The 18,102-nt window shown below is 36.2% G+C and overlaps 1 protein-coding gene across 3 annotated transcripts; it reads right to left on the bottom strand.

Annotated features, from left to right (window-relative positions):
• Positions 1-2,456: 2,456 nt before the first annotated feature.
• LOC107715819 (LIM and senescent cell antigen-like-containing domain protein 1) lies at positions 2,457-11,788 on the bottom strand. Of its 3 annotated transcripts, none has more exons than XM_016522031.1 (10): positions 11,638-11,788; positions 7,681-7,840; positions 7,220-7,286; positions 7,014-7,134; positions 6,618-6,767; positions 6,387-6,537; positions 5,544-5,636; positions 5,388-5,436; positions 5,152-5,227; positions 2,457-2,725 (listed from the first exon to the last, which is right to left on the bottom strand). In XM_016522031.1, the coding sequence occupies exons 1-10, from the start codon at positions 11,664-11,666 to the stop codon at positions 2,611-2,613; spliced, it is 1,011 nt and encodes a 336-aa protein (XP_016377517.1). In that variant the 5' UTR covers positions 11,667-11,788; the 3' UTR covers positions 2,457-2,610. The 3 variants fall into 3 exon arrangements, with proteins under 3 accessions (XP_016377517.1, XP_016377516.1, XP_016377518.1); XM_016522030.1 differs by lacking the exon at positions 2,457-2,725 and adding an exon at positions 4,524-4,781; XM_016522032.1 differs by lacking the exon at positions 2,457-2,725 and adding an exon at positions 4,791-4,924.
• Between the last annotated feature and the right edge of the window lie 6,314 nt (positions 11,789-18,102).

Below are 18,102 nucleotides of genomic sequence, written 5' to 3'. Positions count from 1 at the left end.
CAATAATAGAATCAGTGGTATTGTTTCATCTGTACTTAGCACCACAGCTTCAGAGGGTAAGACAGCGAGTCTGTTCAGCGGTTCAGTGATAGCAAGTAGCCTAGTTGTTTATTTAGTTCAATCCATCTCAGAGCGCCTAATATGCGTTGCATCTCTTTTTTTTTCTTTTTTCAAAATCTTTTGAATGAAACCATTCAACCATGGTGCACTTCAACTCAGTGTAATTCTAAAGGGAAACTAGAGAATGAAGAGACAGTATTAAAGAGTTTACAGTAGGATTGAGTGTCTCTTCCAAACGAAATGCAACTTTCCTTGAAGACTTTAGTTATAAGATTCTAGTCTAGTGTAGCAGCGCCACCTGGTGACATATTCCCATGACGTTTTACCTATATTAAACACAAAATGATACAAGTCTGTACTGGTCCCTTATTTCATGCAGTTCAGATAACTTAGAATATTGCATGTTAGATTTTACTATTGTGCCTTCGCATTTTTAAGAGTAGGGTAGACTGAGTACAGTAGAGACACTTTCTGCTTTTTTCATCACTACACAAAAACTAGATGCTGAAATGAAGTGATTTTTCACATTTCTTTTGCTTATGTACTAAAATTTCATAAACTAATAATAGCCATAAGTAGTTTTTTATTTTCCACAATTAGCTCATAAACATAAGGTGCATTTTTGTCTCAACTGTACCCATATAGGGTACAGCTGAAACAGTACCATGGTACAGTTAAGAAACCCATTCCTTTTTATACTGTACAAACTGTATTTTCTATCACCCTACACCAACCCCTTACAGAAAACTACTGGCAAGTTCCAAGTTTTTTTTAATGGAACGGGGACACAGGAAGTGTCCTCATAAACCATGTTTACGTTGTAGTACCCACGTCATTATACACATTTGTGTCCTCATAAACCATATATAGCCTACCAGTACACACACATACAGGTGTCAAAGAGAATGCTAATACGCATGTGTGGAGCAAAAATCACGGCTCAGGGTTCCTTTGCACGCAAGTTATTTAAGGTGTTTCAACTGTACACACGTCTCAAATGTACTCAGTCTACCCTACACTAGCATATAGTTGACCTTAAAGGGATAGTTCACCCAAAATTTGTCTGTGCATGTTTTTTTTTACTCCCATAGATTTTGCTACCATTGCCATGCATTATACGACTGATAGACTCCAACGGTTTGAGTTACAAATCTCAGTTTGTGTTCTACTGAAGAAACAAAGTCACCTACATCTTGGATGCCCCGGGGGTAAGCAGATAAACATCAAATTTTCATTTTTGGGTGAACTATCCCTTTAATAGACATGGACCCCATTAGAAAGAAAGTGTGAAGACATCAGAAATAGTGCATACTTTATTAATATATTTTGATATTACATACAGAACATAGTGAGATTTATTATTTAAAAGCTGCCAACAAGCATATTAATACATATTTTGCCAAAATGCGTCATTCAGTGAATGCAGACCTTGATGAATTCATAAAGTAGTTTTGCAATGGCTTTTAAAAATTACTGTTAATTAAAATGAAATGTCTGACTGTAATAATCTTGCTTTAAAAAACAAATTAGCAAATAGCTAAATGCATAATCAAACAAAATATAATAATGTGAATTAATCCAAGTAGAAATGTAGCGATGTTAAGTGTCTCCTTTTAAAATATCTTTCATACTTAAAAACATTATGAAATCAAACACTGTCAAATCATGTTTAAGTTCGGTCAATTGTTACAAAAAATCATAAGTAATTACTGTCAATGTAGATAATACACAAGGCACAAGTTCATTATATCCGAAGAGTATAAAAGGCATTTTTCTCCAGAAAAATAAGGCAGGCATGTCATAAAACTAAAGTTTAAAACAAAATGAAAAAGACAAGGATGTTATGACTCAAGACAGTCAACATAGTTCATAAACCTCTCAGAAGAAATACAAGTGGTCTAATTTATTGCATATTTCGAGAACACAGCGAGGGCTTTAATAAAGCAAGATAATTTAAGCTGGGGAGGAGATTACACAGCCTCAGCACTTTCATCTGAGCAAAAAGTTTGGTTTAGAGCTTGTGTTGCTCCAGGCTCATTACATCATGCATTAGCTTCTGATCCCGTCTGACAGAAAAATATAAGGCTTGAGCATACATTAAAAATCAAATACAACTCTCAGATCAATACATCAAAACTGGGCCCACAGTCAGGACACAGAAAGGGGTTCAGCCTTGAGAAAAAGCTCTGTGGCATTGCATATGAGGCAACAGAAGTGACAAACGTGCTGAATAATCACTCTGAACAGTGAGAATATAACTAGTATTATCTTTATAAACATGCAAGTACATATCAATAAACTATATAAAAGTATTTGTTTGGTTTTGGTTGCAGAGTGTTAAGACACAAGAACATCTGTTGGTGCGAGACCAAAGAAAATCTGCTGGCTACTTTCTGCCATGGAAAAACAAAGCTCAAGCACGTAAGACACACTTCTACGACTAATCCGAGATCATTTGCGGTCCAGATTTAGTTTGGTCTCTGTTCGTACTTTAAGCACCATAGATGTAACAATTGACCATCCTTTGACTCCCCCTGTGGGCGAGGAGATCTACTTGCGGCCTACGGTCTCCGCCAGCTTCTTGAGTCTCTTCTTCAGCTCCAGAGGAAACTTCTCGTAACATTTCTTACACACCGGCTTCATGTCAAATTCCACAAACTTGTTCCTAAAACACAAATTTTGCTTTTAGGAGTGTGATTTTTAACACATTCAGGCCAGAAACATAAGTCTACATGTATGCGTTCCATTCCAGCTAAAACTATCAAAAATAATTTTTGATAATAAAATAAAGCCAAAATAAAATAAATATTGTTAAAATTAGAAACATTAGAAACATTGCTCTGAAAGCTAACTGTAATTAAATAAATTTAAGTTGAAGTACTAAAATTACTAAAACTAAAATAAAGCTAAATATAAATATTAAAAAGAAAACAATTGACAAAAGCACAAAATAAAATTACTAAAACTAAAATGATCACTGAAAATATTAAAAGCCAGTTTAAAATATTAAATACTATAATAAAAAAACTATAATAAATAATATAATAAAATATTTTATTAATACTTAAGCAGTGTCGTGCAATAATTAGGTCTATGAGTGACCAAAAAAATGGGTGAAAAAACATAAATAAAATATTAAAAATATGATAATGCTGAACTGACAAATGAATACTGGAAAATAGAGATGCATCTATATTACAATTCTTGCTGATAACAGTAACCATATTATTATTTTGATGTTATGGCTGATTTTAATTTTAATTACATTTTCACATTTTAATAACTAAATTGAACATTTAAGACAGACAAATTCGCTACAATTGAAGTTAAGCATCACACCAATCTAAAAAATTCTATTCATTTTGCACACTATTATTAAATTACTAGTGTTTTCTAAGAGCAAGGCCCAATCCCATTTTTACCCCTTACCCCTCAGTTTTGCGCATTCACATGAAGGGGTGTCTCGATTTTGGTTGGAGGGGTAGAGGGAATGGCCAGATAGCCCTTCAAACGAAGATTTTTCAGGACCACACTTCAAACGAAGGGGTATGAGAATTACCTCAGCAAAACCGGCTACAGCGGCAACATGGCTGCCCGAGCGAACAAAAAGCATTTTTTGCACTAATAAAGATTTGAATGAAAAGTAATCATTAGTTTTATTTTACAATTGTGTATTCATATTTACTGTCATGTTATTTAAAGAAATGTTTGCAAAAAAAATAAAATAATAATTGCTAATATTAAATCATTACTGACTGCACGATAGTGCCACAACATATTTTCATATCTGATCAGGGCGATAACCACCATAGACATTGAGGTGAGCTAGTCCCCCCAATAATTAGAAATCGCTAAACCTTTTTCTCAAATATGGCCAATTCGAGAGAGAGAGATGAACGTTGTGTGTATGTGCGTCTCTGTGTCTCTCTTTACAATGAGTGAGTTTACTTCAAAAACTGCGATTTTATCCTCTTGTTGCTGGAAAATATAATGTAGCGATTCAGTATTTAAACAATGTTATTAATACAAGTCGCGGGGCAGCGTTGACTAGTTTCTTTGCTCCTGAATGTGTGAGCTGCGTGATCTCCGATATGTATGTGTGTGTGTGTAAGCAGCGCATTAATATAGAACGGTAAGGCTCTAATGCACACCAGTATAGGTGTGTGTATTGTAGAAGCTAGACGACGTGTAACGGTATAGTAGTGGTGTATCATTTCTCAGGGGAATATTTTTACGCCTTCTCCTTGACACTCTGTTTAAAGGGGGAAGGGGAAGGGGTAGGCGTAGGGGTATAAAATAGAATTGGGATTGGGCCTAAGTGAGTATTAGATGATGGTAAATGTACATTTACCCTCTAAAATGGGGGGGGGACTGATGGTAAAAAAAAAAAAAAACAGGAAAAGTAAGCATGCACAATTAAATATCCAATAATGATTAATGATAAAAAAAAATACAGGGAAAAGTTGCTGAAAAATACATAAAAAAAATAAATAAATAAATGGTGAGGCTGCAGACACTAACCAATGATAATGAACGAGTGAAGCAGATGAGCAAGAAGAAGGAAAAGGAGAGAAAAGAGTTACAGACAGACGGCGATGACTTTCTTTCGCCGTTCGCGAGAGTCACGTTCACGTTTCGCCAAACGGCTCTTCAGCTCTTCCGGCAGGCGTTCGTAACAGTGTTTACACACCGCCTTCAGGTCCACCTCCACAAACCTGTCCCTGCAGGGCCACCGTCAGGGACAATGAGGGAGGAAAGAGGAGAAACAAGCGAAAAGGAGGGGAAATTGGATGGAAGATTGGAAGAGGAATGGGTTTGAAGTGGGAAAGAGAAAGAGAAATGGAATGCGGTAGCATTTTAAGAGCTAAGGAGAATCGAATGGGACAGAAGTAGAGAATAAAAGAGTTAGCTGGAGAGAAAGGTTAGTAATGATCCAAAGAAGTAGGCTACATCACAGCAGCCGAGAGACCCAATTTAAAGGCACTTCTGCACAAATTTACACAAAACACAGCTACCGAACAGTCGCTTAGAGAAAAAGGAAAGAGGACAGATTGTGACATAGGATGAGTACGTGTGTGTAAAATCACTTACTTGAGGGTGAGCTTGGTGTTACAGGTCGAGCACGAGAAGCAATTCACACACCAAGCCTTATTCAGAGCCGACACCACTGAGAGAAAACACAAAAACAACTCAACAACTCACAACAGCAGCACCCTAGCCATAACAACAACTGCATATCAAAGCATTATTTTTTGTAATTATTACACATAGAAGCTTTAAAGTTGGGAACTAAATGTCAATATCATGTTCAAGTAAAGAGCAATTACCATCTCCTTCGATCACACGGTTGCAATGATAACAAACATCACCAAAGAGCTGCACAACAGACAGAACAGATGCTTTAGTCTCACAAGTTTCATTATCCACAACACAGCCTTTTCAGATCAAAAGAGGCTTTGAAAGAAGAGCCAGGCATGTGTTACCTGGTTGTAGTGAGTCTCGCAGTAAGCAAGTCCTTTTCTCTCGTAATGACGGTGTCCCAGGAAAGGCTTCTCGCACTTGGCACAGACAAAATGCTGTAGAGGCACACAAACACACACGCTGTGAGCATGCCATTCAAATATACACTACCATTCAAAAGTTTTGACTGATTTTGAAAGAAGTCTCTTATGCTCAAAGCTGCATTTATTTGAGTACAGTAAGACAGTAGTATTGTAAAATATTATTACAGTTTAAAATAAGTGATTTCCACTGCAATATATTTTAGAATATAATTTATTCCTGTGATGGCAAAGCTGAATTTTTAGCATCATTACTCCAGTCTTTAGTGTCACATGATCCTTCAGAAATCATTCTAATATGCTGATTTGCTCAAGAAATACTTCTTATAATCATCAATGGTGAAAACAGTTGACTGCTTAATTTTTTTTGTGAAAATTGTGAGACTTTTGAACAAAGCATCCTCAAAAGAACAGCATTCATTTGAAAAATTATAAATGCCTTTACTGTCACTTTTGATCAGTTTAGTGTATTTTTAGTGATTACTATTACAATCATAATAGACTGTGGCAGGTCTATTGTACTGCAAGGCTTCATAAACAGAACTGATATCCCATGTCCAGATCTGCCTACATACACTTAAGACAAAGCCAATTGTGTTGGTTTTTAATTTCTTGCCAAGACAGAAATTCTGACCAATAAACATGCAGTTTTTTTGTATAACATCCCTAATTAAATATATTTTCAGAAAAGTTATGGTGCACACTGTACTAGAACTGTCACTATGTTGAACATAATTTTAAAAATCTAAATAAAATACACAGCACCTCAACATGCCACTGTTTGCCCATGGCGTTGACCACACGGCCCTCAATAGGACGCCTGCAAGCTCCGCAGATCGGCACGCCCATCTTATCATGGCAGGGGAGGCAGTAGAGTTCCCCTTTCAGCTCGCGAGCGTCGGCGGTCAGCTCCTTACTGTAAAACACACAACCTCAAATTCACATCACTTTTAGTAAATGGACACAGCAGATGGAATCATTTAGTGTCGTACTGACCCGCAGTTACTGCAGTTGAAGTGGTCGGGATGGTAGGGGTCGTTTTTGAAAATGAGGGGTTGTTCCTCGATGATGGCGTGACACTTCTGACAGATGTACTTCCCGAGGCCCCGAGCTTTCTCGCGGTTATGACATGGACGGCAGAGATGGCTGGAAAAAGCAGAAATGCACACCAGCCAATCAGAATGCTCGAATGGTGATTTGGCTCCATATGCAAACAGTTGAGCTAAAGAACATCTCAAAAGGATGATTCTGGTTGGTAGGACTAATAACCTGTGTTTAAGAATCAGAATTGCTTAAGATCATTCATAAATGAAAGCTGATCATAGACCAATTGAACGCATTCAGCCTGTCAGTCCCATGTTCACGGTCACCCCTCATTGGCTGTAAACTCACCGGCCGGCATTCTTGACGAATCCAACATCGGCGAGCACGGCTTGGCAGATATCACAGCAGAAACAGTCAGGGTGCCAGCTGTTATTCATGGCCTTAATCACACGCCCAATTATAAACTCTCCTGTGGGAATAGGAGGGACACAATTCACAATTAGCATAGTCAATAACATCACCTGTTCATATGTTTGTGTGTGTGCGTCTCTTACCACACTGGTGACAACAGGGAGCAAACAACATCTGGAAATCATGCTCGCAGTATTTCCTTCCCTCAAACTATGGACAGAAGGGAGAAAAATCAAACATAACATCAGCTCCAATGGGAATACATCTCAAAGTCAATCAACTGCAGACAATTGCATCCTGCAGACACTACTGTAACTTCCAGAACTTTGAAGAAATGTCTACTTTTTTATAAATAAAAAAAATACATATATTTTTGAACTAATAGATATTAATATTATTTACAAATATGTATATTGTACAGTATATTTATAGATTTATATTATATTTCAGGTTTTTGCTACAAAAAAAACATTACACAACAAATCTAAGTGGACCTCAGGGTCTATAATTTACTAAAAAACAAAACAAACTAAATGTATGATATTACCCCTTAAACCGCTAGGCTTCAATATTAAATGCTACATGACAGGTTTAATGCAAGTACCTCATAAAAGAGCCCTTCAGGAAACTGCTGGAAACACTGTGCGCAGACAAAGCACTGTTCATGATACAACTCGCCGTTGCTGTTGACGATCTTCTCCGCTGGGGCAAATCCGCTTTTACACCGTTCACACGAGGCACTTGCTAGGGCATTGGCCATGTTGCTGTAAGAAACAGATCAATGTCAGGAGAAATGAACAGCAGTGGCCATGAGCCTATAGACCTAACACAGCATTAAGAGTCAGCCTCCTTCAGTAAGAATTTATTTTTGAATATTTACTTTTATTCAAGAATGCAATTAAATTATCAAAATGTACAGTAAAAAAGCTGCTCTTTTGAACTTAATAAATCATGAAAAAAAAAAATCACAGCTTCCACAAAAATATTAAGCAGCACAACTGTTTTAAATACTGAGAATAATAATGGTTTTTGAGCAGAAAATACGCATATTAGAATGATTTCTGAAGAATCATGTGAGACCGAAGACTGGAGTAATGATGCTGAAAATTCATCTTTGCATCACAGGAATAAATTATTTAAAATATATTCAAACAGAAAACCTTTTTTTGTAACAATATTTGACAATATTAGTGAATTTACAGTATTTTTTGTCAAATAAATGCAGCTTTGGCGAGTAAAGAGACTTTTTTGAAAAACATTTAAAAATCTTACCAACCCAAATTTTGAATGGAAGTATATATTACTATGTTTGACAGTTTAGGTGAATGTATGAATTAAAGCTGTCAAATAAAAAATAAAAATCGAATTTCGAATATTTGTTGAATTTAAAATAAAAATCCACATTCGAATGCAAAAACACTGCACTCGAATTTTAGGTGTGCGTCAGGCAGCCTTATCAGTGGAGCACAAGATGCGATGACAATGTAAGTGTCGTTGCATTTTAATGTTTTTGTAGTTGAAACCACTAGATGTGGCACTGCTGCATTGTTCATTCAAAATATTGCGGAGAAAGACAACATCAATGTGGAGAAGATCTTGTTTATGTCAAAACTGAAATCAACTGAAGCCGTTCACACAGAACGCATATTTTGCCCAGAGGGACATCTATCACAGCTTCGCTCGCATCTCACACAAGTGAGCCGCATAATATATATTTTATTATAGTGAAAAAACCTTTTTACAGAATGATATATTGGCCAGATAGATTCATTCGAGGATAATTGCCCGTTTTGCAATTACTGGCATTGGCTTAGCCAATAAACAGCACTGAGCCAATGTTTAAAGGGATAGTTCACCCAAAAATGTTATTCTGAATAGATAGTAGGGCTGCACGATAAATCGCATGCGATATTTAACGCGCATCTTATCAGTAAAGCTGCTTCTGTAATCAGCGGTAAATCTCCATCACGTGCGTGCTTTCACATTGAGCAGCATTAACTACACAGAGCCGTTGTTCACTGACGAGCTGCGCAAAACCACGTTTATATTCGTGCGATTTTTTGTGCAGCTCGTCAGTGAACAACGGCTCTGTGTAGTTAATGCTGCTCAATGTGAAAGCACGCACGTGATGGAGATTTACCGCTGATTACAGAACCGGCTTTCTGACAAGATGCGCATTAAATATCGCATGCGATTTATCGTGCAGCCCTAATAGATAGTGTATAAAAAACAATTTAATTTCTACAATTATGAATGTGTTTCACTGAATATTATTCAATTGAATTGATATCAGTATCATATTGTAATTTGCCACCCTGCTCCTGAAAGTGATTCAAGCTGATGTTTCTCTACTCAAAAATCCCACGTAGCCTGTCTGGCACTTTACAAGATATTAAGTTTCTCCATTTAAGAGTGACCGGGCAAGACTGCAACCAATGTTTACACAAACAGAATTAGTCTGCCGTGGCCTGTGGTTACACTGCCAGACGTGATCTCAAATGACACATGGCATTTCTCCTCTATGACATCATGATGTAGCTATTAGGGGATGGGCCGTCTTTACAACTTCCCCTCATTCCCTTCACCACGGAATTAATGACCCTTGTCACGGTGTTAATTCAGACTGATGATTCTAAGGCCGTGTGCCCTATATGGTGAAGTGAAGCTGAGCAGAGAAGATCTGCTTGTGTACTAACAAACTGTAGATATATAAATAGATCATTTGTGTGTTAAAGAGACGGAGACTGTTGTATGTCAGTTCAAGTGGGAGCTGTGCCATCTGTGTGTGTGTGTGTGTTTGTTGAAGGCTTGCTTATGTCTGTAACACACTCCCAGCTGGAAGAATATACAGTGGGGGTTTGAAAACCTAAACATACCATATAAAAAAAAAAATTTTCATTTTCAATTTGACTTTTTATTCCAAATGTAATTCAATTTTTTTATTAGAAAAATGCTATTAAAATTTTCACTAGTGTTCTTAGACTTTGGAACCCTGTTGCACAAACAAGTAAATATTTATCAGAAAACTTAATTGAATATTACACATAATATCATATGTACTACCACTCAAAAGTTTGGGGTCTATAAGTTTTTTTTGTTTGTTTTTTTTTTATTATTTTTTTTAAGTAGTCTCATATGCTTATCAAGGCATCATTTAATTTATGTAAAACAGTGATATTTTGAAAGATTACTGCAATTTTAAATAACTGCTTTCTATTTGAATATTTTAAAATGTCATTTATTCCTGTGACGGCAAAGCTGAATCAGTCTTCAGTGTCACGTGATCCTTCAGAAATCATTCTAATATGCTGATTTAGTGCTTAAGAAACATTTGTTATTATTATCAATGTTGAAAACAGTTATCCTGCTTCATATTTTTGTAGAAGCCATGATACTTTCTTTAGTATTCTTTAATGAAGAGGAATCAACAGAACAGCATTTAAACATTATAAATATCTTTACTATCACTTTTCATCGATTTAATTCATCCTTACAGAATAAAAGTATTACTTTAATCGCATCCAAAATAAAAGTTTTTGTTTACATAACATATGCATGTGTACTGTGTATATTTATTATGTATATATAAATACACACACATACAGTATATATTTTGAAAATATTTACATGCATATACATTTATATATTTATATTCTTATATTTTATATTATATATAAATATATTTAATATATAAACATAACATATTTTTCTTAAATATATACATGCATGTGTTTGTATTTATATATACATAATAAATACACACAGTATGCACATATATTATGTAAACAAAATTTTTTATTTTGGATGCAATTAATCGTTTGACAAAACTACTTTATTTACAAATAAATAAATTGTTACGGACCCAAAATGTTTCAGTGGTAGTGTATATTTTACTAACACTGTTTAGACATGATAATTGGGAGCTTAACATCTCAGGAAGCAGATTATATCCATGTTTCCCAAGATGATCTGACAGTCTGTGGGAGCATCCGGCTCAGGAATGTCTCCCAACAGCACAGACTACACAAAACAACTGAGAATCAATGTTTTCATATGGAAGAGGATCACAGCTTTCCAGAAACACTATGAAATAAAATATCACAAATCATACTAAATAAAATTAATAATAATGTATTTAATTTGCTTACAATGTATTATACAGGAAGTTAACTAACTTACAGTATGACAGGACTTATCTAAACACATGTGGCGTGTTGAATGTCTTTGCAGCTCTCTCTCTCTCTCTCTCTGTGTGTGTGTGTGTCTCTCTGTGTGTGTGTGTGTGTGTGTGTGTGTGTGTGTGTGTCCCAGGAAAACTCCACTAGGGAGGCTAATTAGCTTAGCATCCGCACTCATCTCAAACCATTACATTTCATAGTTTTCCCTCTATAACAAAACACAGATTTCACTCTAACCGTTTAACAGTAGACAAAAAGAGAAGGTGGAAAAAAAGAAAGAGAAGTAAGGTAATAAAGTAATTAATAAAACTGCAGCATCTATGGTTGGCGATTTCTCCATAATATATCTAATTAAAAATAAAAATCAGTTTCAAACACGGTACCTGCCCGTCATCTCTGACACCCCCAGCATCCCCTTCAGCACAGCTTATCCTGAGAGACGATTCAGATTTTATTCGACAACATAAGACGCCCCTCGGATCTGTTGCTTTTCCACTCTTTTCGTTCTCTCTGAAACAAAGATGTTTTTCTGAAAAACAGACTGTCCTCTCTGCTTGCTCTTCCAGGGAAGGTCACGTGCTGCTCGGCTGGACTTCTGATTGGTTACATGGATCAGCTCCACAGCTATGCCGAACCTTCAAACTTTATTTGGGCACTAGAATAGAATAGAATAGAATAGAATATTTTCTGTTTTAGGTAATGGTTAAATTAACAATTAAAATGTCATACGTCAAATAATAAATATCAGAAATATTAAGTGCTCAGAAATCAACTGTTTTATTTTCCGTATCATACACTCAGCCTCAGTTCTTTAAACTTTTGTAAAATGACTACACAACGTATATATGTAAAGCAAAGACCTCTTAGAAATGTACATACATTTAATGTATATTAATTAAAAATCTACATTAATGTATTTAAAAACATTTTTGTTTTTTTTTAATAATGAAAATAATTTCACTAAATAATGAGCCCTCTTGTGGTCGTTTTGAGTTAATACGCAACAGCAGTGAAAGCGGCGGAACAGAGTGGACAGGCTAGAGACCGCAATAGAAATGAGCTACACACTTCCTCTGACGTCAGCACTGTTTAACTCAGTCACTTCTATCGAATAGAGACGTATATGGCATTGATTCGCGACAGCGCAAAATCCACTCATTTAAAGTAAAAATCCTCAGCCTACGGGTCTGTAAACTTCTTCCGTCTCACTTGATTCAGGAAACAGTTTTATTTTGTCAAATACTCACAATATGCATTGTGAAAAGTTACGTTTTGAAACTATGTTGCAGTTTATATTACATATCCACCAAATGAGGACGCTGTTGCAAAAAAAATGAAGAAAAAATAACTTGCTGTGTGTGCAATGTGAGGAAATGCATCTGTGGTTGCCCTGCTAGGACACCTGTGTGAAATGTAGGTAAACTGAAACATCCAAGTAATTAAGATTGCAATATTTCTCTACGTGTATGCTATATGGTAACAATAAGCGAAAGTAGGCTATATAATATATCAATGAATTTTAGTATTGTTAATCATAGTATTTGTTGTTGTTGTTGTGTGTGTGTGTGTGTGTACATTTATAATAATAACAGCAACAACAACAGTGACTGTAATGTATAAAGCAATTCTTGTTATTATAAACGGAAATTTATATATAAGCTATGTCATTTACATATATACATTTATTATTGCTATTGTTATCATTATTATAATAAATGTGAATTTTCTTTTAATAGTTTTTTTTTCTTAAAATAATTTTGCTTATTAATTTTGCTTATTATACCCTATAATTTCCGCCCAGTATTTTGTACAAAGCCATTTAACTTCATTTTTGAAGGTGATATTTGCATTGTAAGCAGTCCAAAAAGAATTGCCATCATTTGCATTTTCAGCAACAGTCAGTCAAGATGATAAACAGAAACAGCAGTTGATAGGCTACTTCACACACACAGAGAGAGAGAGAGAGAGAGAGAGAGCTATAATTTTGTACACACAAAAAAGCTGTTACTGGATTTAGAATCTCTCATTTATACATTATCATTTTTTGGCCTCTGGGTTCTGCCCTTTGTCTGAATTCATCACCTCCCGGGTGTCGTTGCCATGGATACACATGGATGCGCAAAGGTCCATCTGAAGTTCTGGGTAAGAGAAATGCACGATTCCCTGATTAACATTCAGAGTTACGTAAAGAAGGTATAATCACCAGCGGGCCTGATCAAACATTGTGCTGTGATGTGAGATAAACAGATTCATAACGCTGTTCATCTTAAGGTCATCACTGCTTTAGAAGAGTGTTGAGAGAGACAATCATTCATCAAATGGAAATTACAGACCAAAGTTAGGTGATAACATCTTGGCTAGCGCATATTCATAAGCACATGCACGCAGTCACTTTTATGATTTCTTGGTATGTCAGTCCTTCTCAAGTTTGTATTTTGCCTTCTGAGATTTGAATGAAATAAGCAACTGTGTTCTGGCATGTGCATGATAAGCTCCCACAGATGGGTTTTACACTTCATATGGCAGTGAAAGGGATGCTTGTGATACAGAATATAGATATGAATCAAGATCTCTTCATGAGTGTTTTTGAAATCAACTCTGGGGGTGTACAATATATATTGACATAACAAAGAAACTTTGATGCGTTCATTAAAGAATTTTAAAATCAGTTATAAGAGCATCTAATGTATTACGTATTCATTTCATATCCAAAACATGCTCAATAATTATTATATACAAAATAAAAATAATTATTTGGCCCTGTAAATGTAAAATATGGTGTATTGTTTGTGTTAATATTCCATTATAGTGTAATTTGTTCATTTAGTTACATTTGTGTTTGCAGCATTTTTTTAACAAATATGAATCATACCAAAATGTTCAAATAAAAGTGAACCAAATGAACTAAGCATGATTCATCACATAATCTGTGATAATAATCACATAATCAAAGTGAATCACTGTCAGAGCAAATATTTACATCTACAGTACATAGTGTCTGAACATCCACAATGATGATAGATAGATAGATAGATAGATAGACAGACAGACAGACAGACAGATAGATAGATAGATAGATAGATAGGTAGATAGATAGATAGACAGGTAGGTAGATAGATAGATAGATAGATAGATAGATAGATCATGGATGAATAGATGGACGGACGGACGGATGGATGGACGGATGGGTAGATAGATAGATAGATAGATAGATAGATCATGGATGAATAGATGGACGGATGGATGGGTAGATAGATAGATAGATAGATAGATAGATAGATAGGTCATGGATGAATAGACGGACGGACGGATAGATGGATCATGGATGAATAGATGGACGGCCGGACGGATAGATAGATAGATAGATAGATCATGGATGAATAGATGGACGGATGGATGGGTAGATAGATAGATAGATAGATAGGTCATGGATGAATAGACGGACGGACGGATAGATGGATCATGGATGAATAGATGGACGGACGGACGGACGGATGGATGGATGGACGAATGGGTAGATAGATAGATAGATAGATAGGTCAGACGGACGGACGGATAGATGGATCATGGATGAACAGATGGATGGACGGACGGACGGACGGACGGATAGATAGATAGATAGATAGGTCATGGATGAATAGACGGACGGACGGATAGATGGATGGATGGATGGACGGACGGACAGATTTGTCAAAACTTTTCAGTGTAATGGTATTTCAGAGAGTGGTTCCCGTTGCCATGTGAACAACACAGCTCATAAACATGTGACATGAAGCATGAAAACACTGTGTGGTGTTTTTACATGTGGCTCTGTGCATCTGTGGATCTCAGACTGACTGAGTGAGTGAGTGAGTGAGTGAGTGAGTATGTGAGTGTGTTATTGGAAGTGCAAATGAAGGACAAACTATTCATAGATTACTCGGCATCTCTTTTCATGAAAGTAGATTTCTAAGAATCATTGAGACGCGAGCCATTCACCGTGCATTGATCTCCCATCCTGCCGGAACCCTCATGAGTATCACACACTTCTATTCACGTCTTTAGAGTTGTATTTTTACACCTCTCATGTGTAATGTGAAATGTCAAAAGTATGGAAATCCCCTTCAGATATTCACAGCATTCTGCATGGAAACATTTGCCCTTTTTATAAAATGAAATGGTGAAAAATGTTTCTTGTCTTAATGATAATCAATTCAAAACAGCATCACTGGATATTAATATTAATAATATACTTCTGAGGCATGCAGACCAGATAAAAAATTTAACTTTTTGTCGGCCCAACAAGAAAAAGCAACATCAATCTGACCTTTCCTTAATCTCTATGGTGGACACAGCTCTTCAGGTTCGAAAGAAAAGATTCACAAAGTTTCAAAAACACCCATCACTCGTTGTTATTCGGTGGTTAGAAAGTCTTTGTGATATTCCGGTCTCTAAATGATCCTCCAATACAATTCTGTGGGACTTTTTAAACCTGTTTTAGCATCCACCAGGTGAAAATCATATGATTGCTAACCAAACGATTTGAGGTAACCTTCAGTTTTGTGGTTTAATCACTGCAGGATGAGTAAGGTTAATACAGTTAAATACTCTCAGCCCCAAACTATGAGCATTAAAGCTTGACTTAGAAAGCACCACTAATGATGCATGGAATCTCAAAATCTTCTGTACGAATTCTAACAAGAAACGTTTGCGATCTGATAATATGTATGAGATTATCATAGTGTTAAACTCTTTAGAGCCCGGTCTGATATGCTTTAAATGCCGATCCATTATTTGACAATGAGATAGAGGAAGGGGTGGAGGGGGAGTTGAGTGTTGGCAGAGTGAGAGAAAGAGAGGGAGAGCGAGTGAGCGAGAGAGAGATAGCTAGTGCTGCCAGTGTTCGTACACCACACACAATCCCAGCTCTCTGTCTCTCTCCTCTCTGTCACTTTATCTTCAGCAAGGGCTGCCCACTAGGATAATATTCTCTATCTGTCTTTCATGCGCATTAATCAGTCGTTCTTTGGCTTTTTCTCTTCCTCATTATTTGACACTTTTTCTCCATCCTCCTTTCTGTCATCTTCCTCTTTCACCTCCCTGTCCTCCTCCTTTATCACTTGCTGCTCACATCATCTCACATGCTGGAGAACTCACAGGACGCTGGAAGACAGACAGGTAAGTCTGTGTGTGAGAGAGAAGTAAAAGATCCCGTGCATGTTTAGATGTTTGACATGTTTGATTGAAGATAATCTATAATCTGTTTTACTTTAAAAGTCTTTATATATCTCAGTTTAGTGCTCTTTTATAGCTTCAGTTATTGTTCTTTGAAGTATCAACTTTGTCTTAGATGTTTTAAAATGCTTTAGGAGACACAAATGAGACAGTTATTGTCATATATTGTTATATATTGTCATATATTGTTATTGTTATATATATACTGTAGTTCGAGTGTAAAGTTATGAAATGAATGTAGGATGCATAGCTCGGGTTGTTCTTGGTAGCTCATGTGGAGATCTCTGACTTTCTGCAAATCTGAAGTGTTTGTGACATTGAACTCAAATGTGATGAGATTACCTTTGTCTCAGAGTAAAACAATTTTTGTTAACTGTTATAAAAGAATGAATCTATATAAATAAATCTAAAGTAAGACATTTGTTGCTAAATTTCCCCAGATCTTGTAAATGCTGTTATTCTGTGGTGCTTTCTAACTTTATGTTTATTTGAGTGTCTGATTCGTCAGACATCACAACATTGACTCAACTAATATTGTACATTTGTGTGCAGGACTAACTTTTTTAGAGTAAGTGTCTGTGGAAACCTGTCAGACAACAGTTATTGTTTTTGTGAGTGGAACAGGAATTACATACTTCGCCTTTAATGAAACTCTCCATTTGCTCTCAATGCTTTCTAGAATAAATAATTGAGAATTGAAGAGATGATTTTTGTGCTTTTTTTAATACTATGACTGTTAGTTTCAGGTTGTTTTAGGCAGTCAGGAAGTTTCTCTCAAGCTCATCAGCCAGTCAATAGACTAATTTAGTGAGCTGATAAAACCTCCCTCCTTTGAGACAGAAGGAGAAAGTGACAAAAACAGCAGACTGAGATAAACAGATGTTTCTATACACGTCTGAAGACATTTATCTATGTGGGCAAAGTGACCTTGATGGCAATCCACCCACGTCTCTTCATGTTGTTTAAGTTTTAAATAAAAGTGAAAAGCAGGTGTTTTGGTTTCAAGAGTTGGTGTATCAGTCTACCCGTGAACTCATCTGAGCATGAGACATATGGCTGCTGTCTTTTTCTGCCCTGCTTTTAATTGAAATTCCACTAAGGTTAAAGCAGGTGAAGGCTTACCTGTGGTCTTCACAGATGGACTTCTAATGGCTCTAATTTTCAGTGTCACCTCCCTCAAACTAATTTCTTATCTGCTTTCGTCCCTCGCTTTCCATCTATCTATCTATCTATCTATCTATCTATCTATCTATCTATCTGTCTGTCTGTCTGTCTATCTATCTGTCTGTCTGTCTGTCTGTCTGTCTGTCTGTCTGTCTGTCTGTCTAACCCTCTGGCCATCAAACTGTCTGTCAATCTGCCTAACTGTCAGACTGTCTGTCTGACTGCCATTCTCTCTATTGTTCTTTCTATCTGTCTATTTGTCTGTCTACTTTTCCTTCTATCGTCCTTTTAACTCCTCCATGTGTAAAATGTTCTTTCTTCATGTCTTATTACTTATTTTTTGTCTTCTTTAACATTATCTCCATCTCTGTCCTTCTTTTTTTCTCCATGTCTCCCTTTATGTTCTGCTCTTCCTTTGTCACTTCCCTTTCTTTTCACAACGGCTGGAATCTCGCTGTCACTTTGACACA

Source organism: Sinocyclocheilus rhinocerous, unplaced genomic scaffold (assembly GCF_001515625.1).
Source record: "Sinocyclocheilus rhinocerous isolate Xijiao unplaced genomic scaffold, SAMN03320098_v1.1 scaffold899, whole genome shotgun sequence".
Classification (NCBI taxonomy): Eukaryota; Metazoa; Chordata; class Actinopteri; order Cypriniformes; family Cyprinidae; genus Sinocyclocheilus; species Sinocyclocheilus rhinocerous.
This window is presented reverse-complemented; position numbering and strand designations above follow the sequence as displayed.

What these genes read in the sequence shown, in the direction of transcription:
- LOC107715819 (XM_016522030.1), bottom strand. Translation starts at nt 11,666, where the DNA reads ATGCTGGGGGTGTCAGAGATGACGGGCAG. An exon ending in TTCGTCAAGAATGCCGGCCG is followed by an intron (nt 6,768 to 7,013) that starts GTGAGTTTACAG and finishes TGCTTTTTCCAG; the next exon opens with CCATCTCTGCCGTCCATGTC. An exon ending in TTCAACTGCAGTAACTGCGG is followed by an intron (nt 6,538 to 6,617) that starts GTCAGTACGACA and finishes TGTGTTTTACAG; the next exon opens with TAAGGAGCTGACCGCCGACG.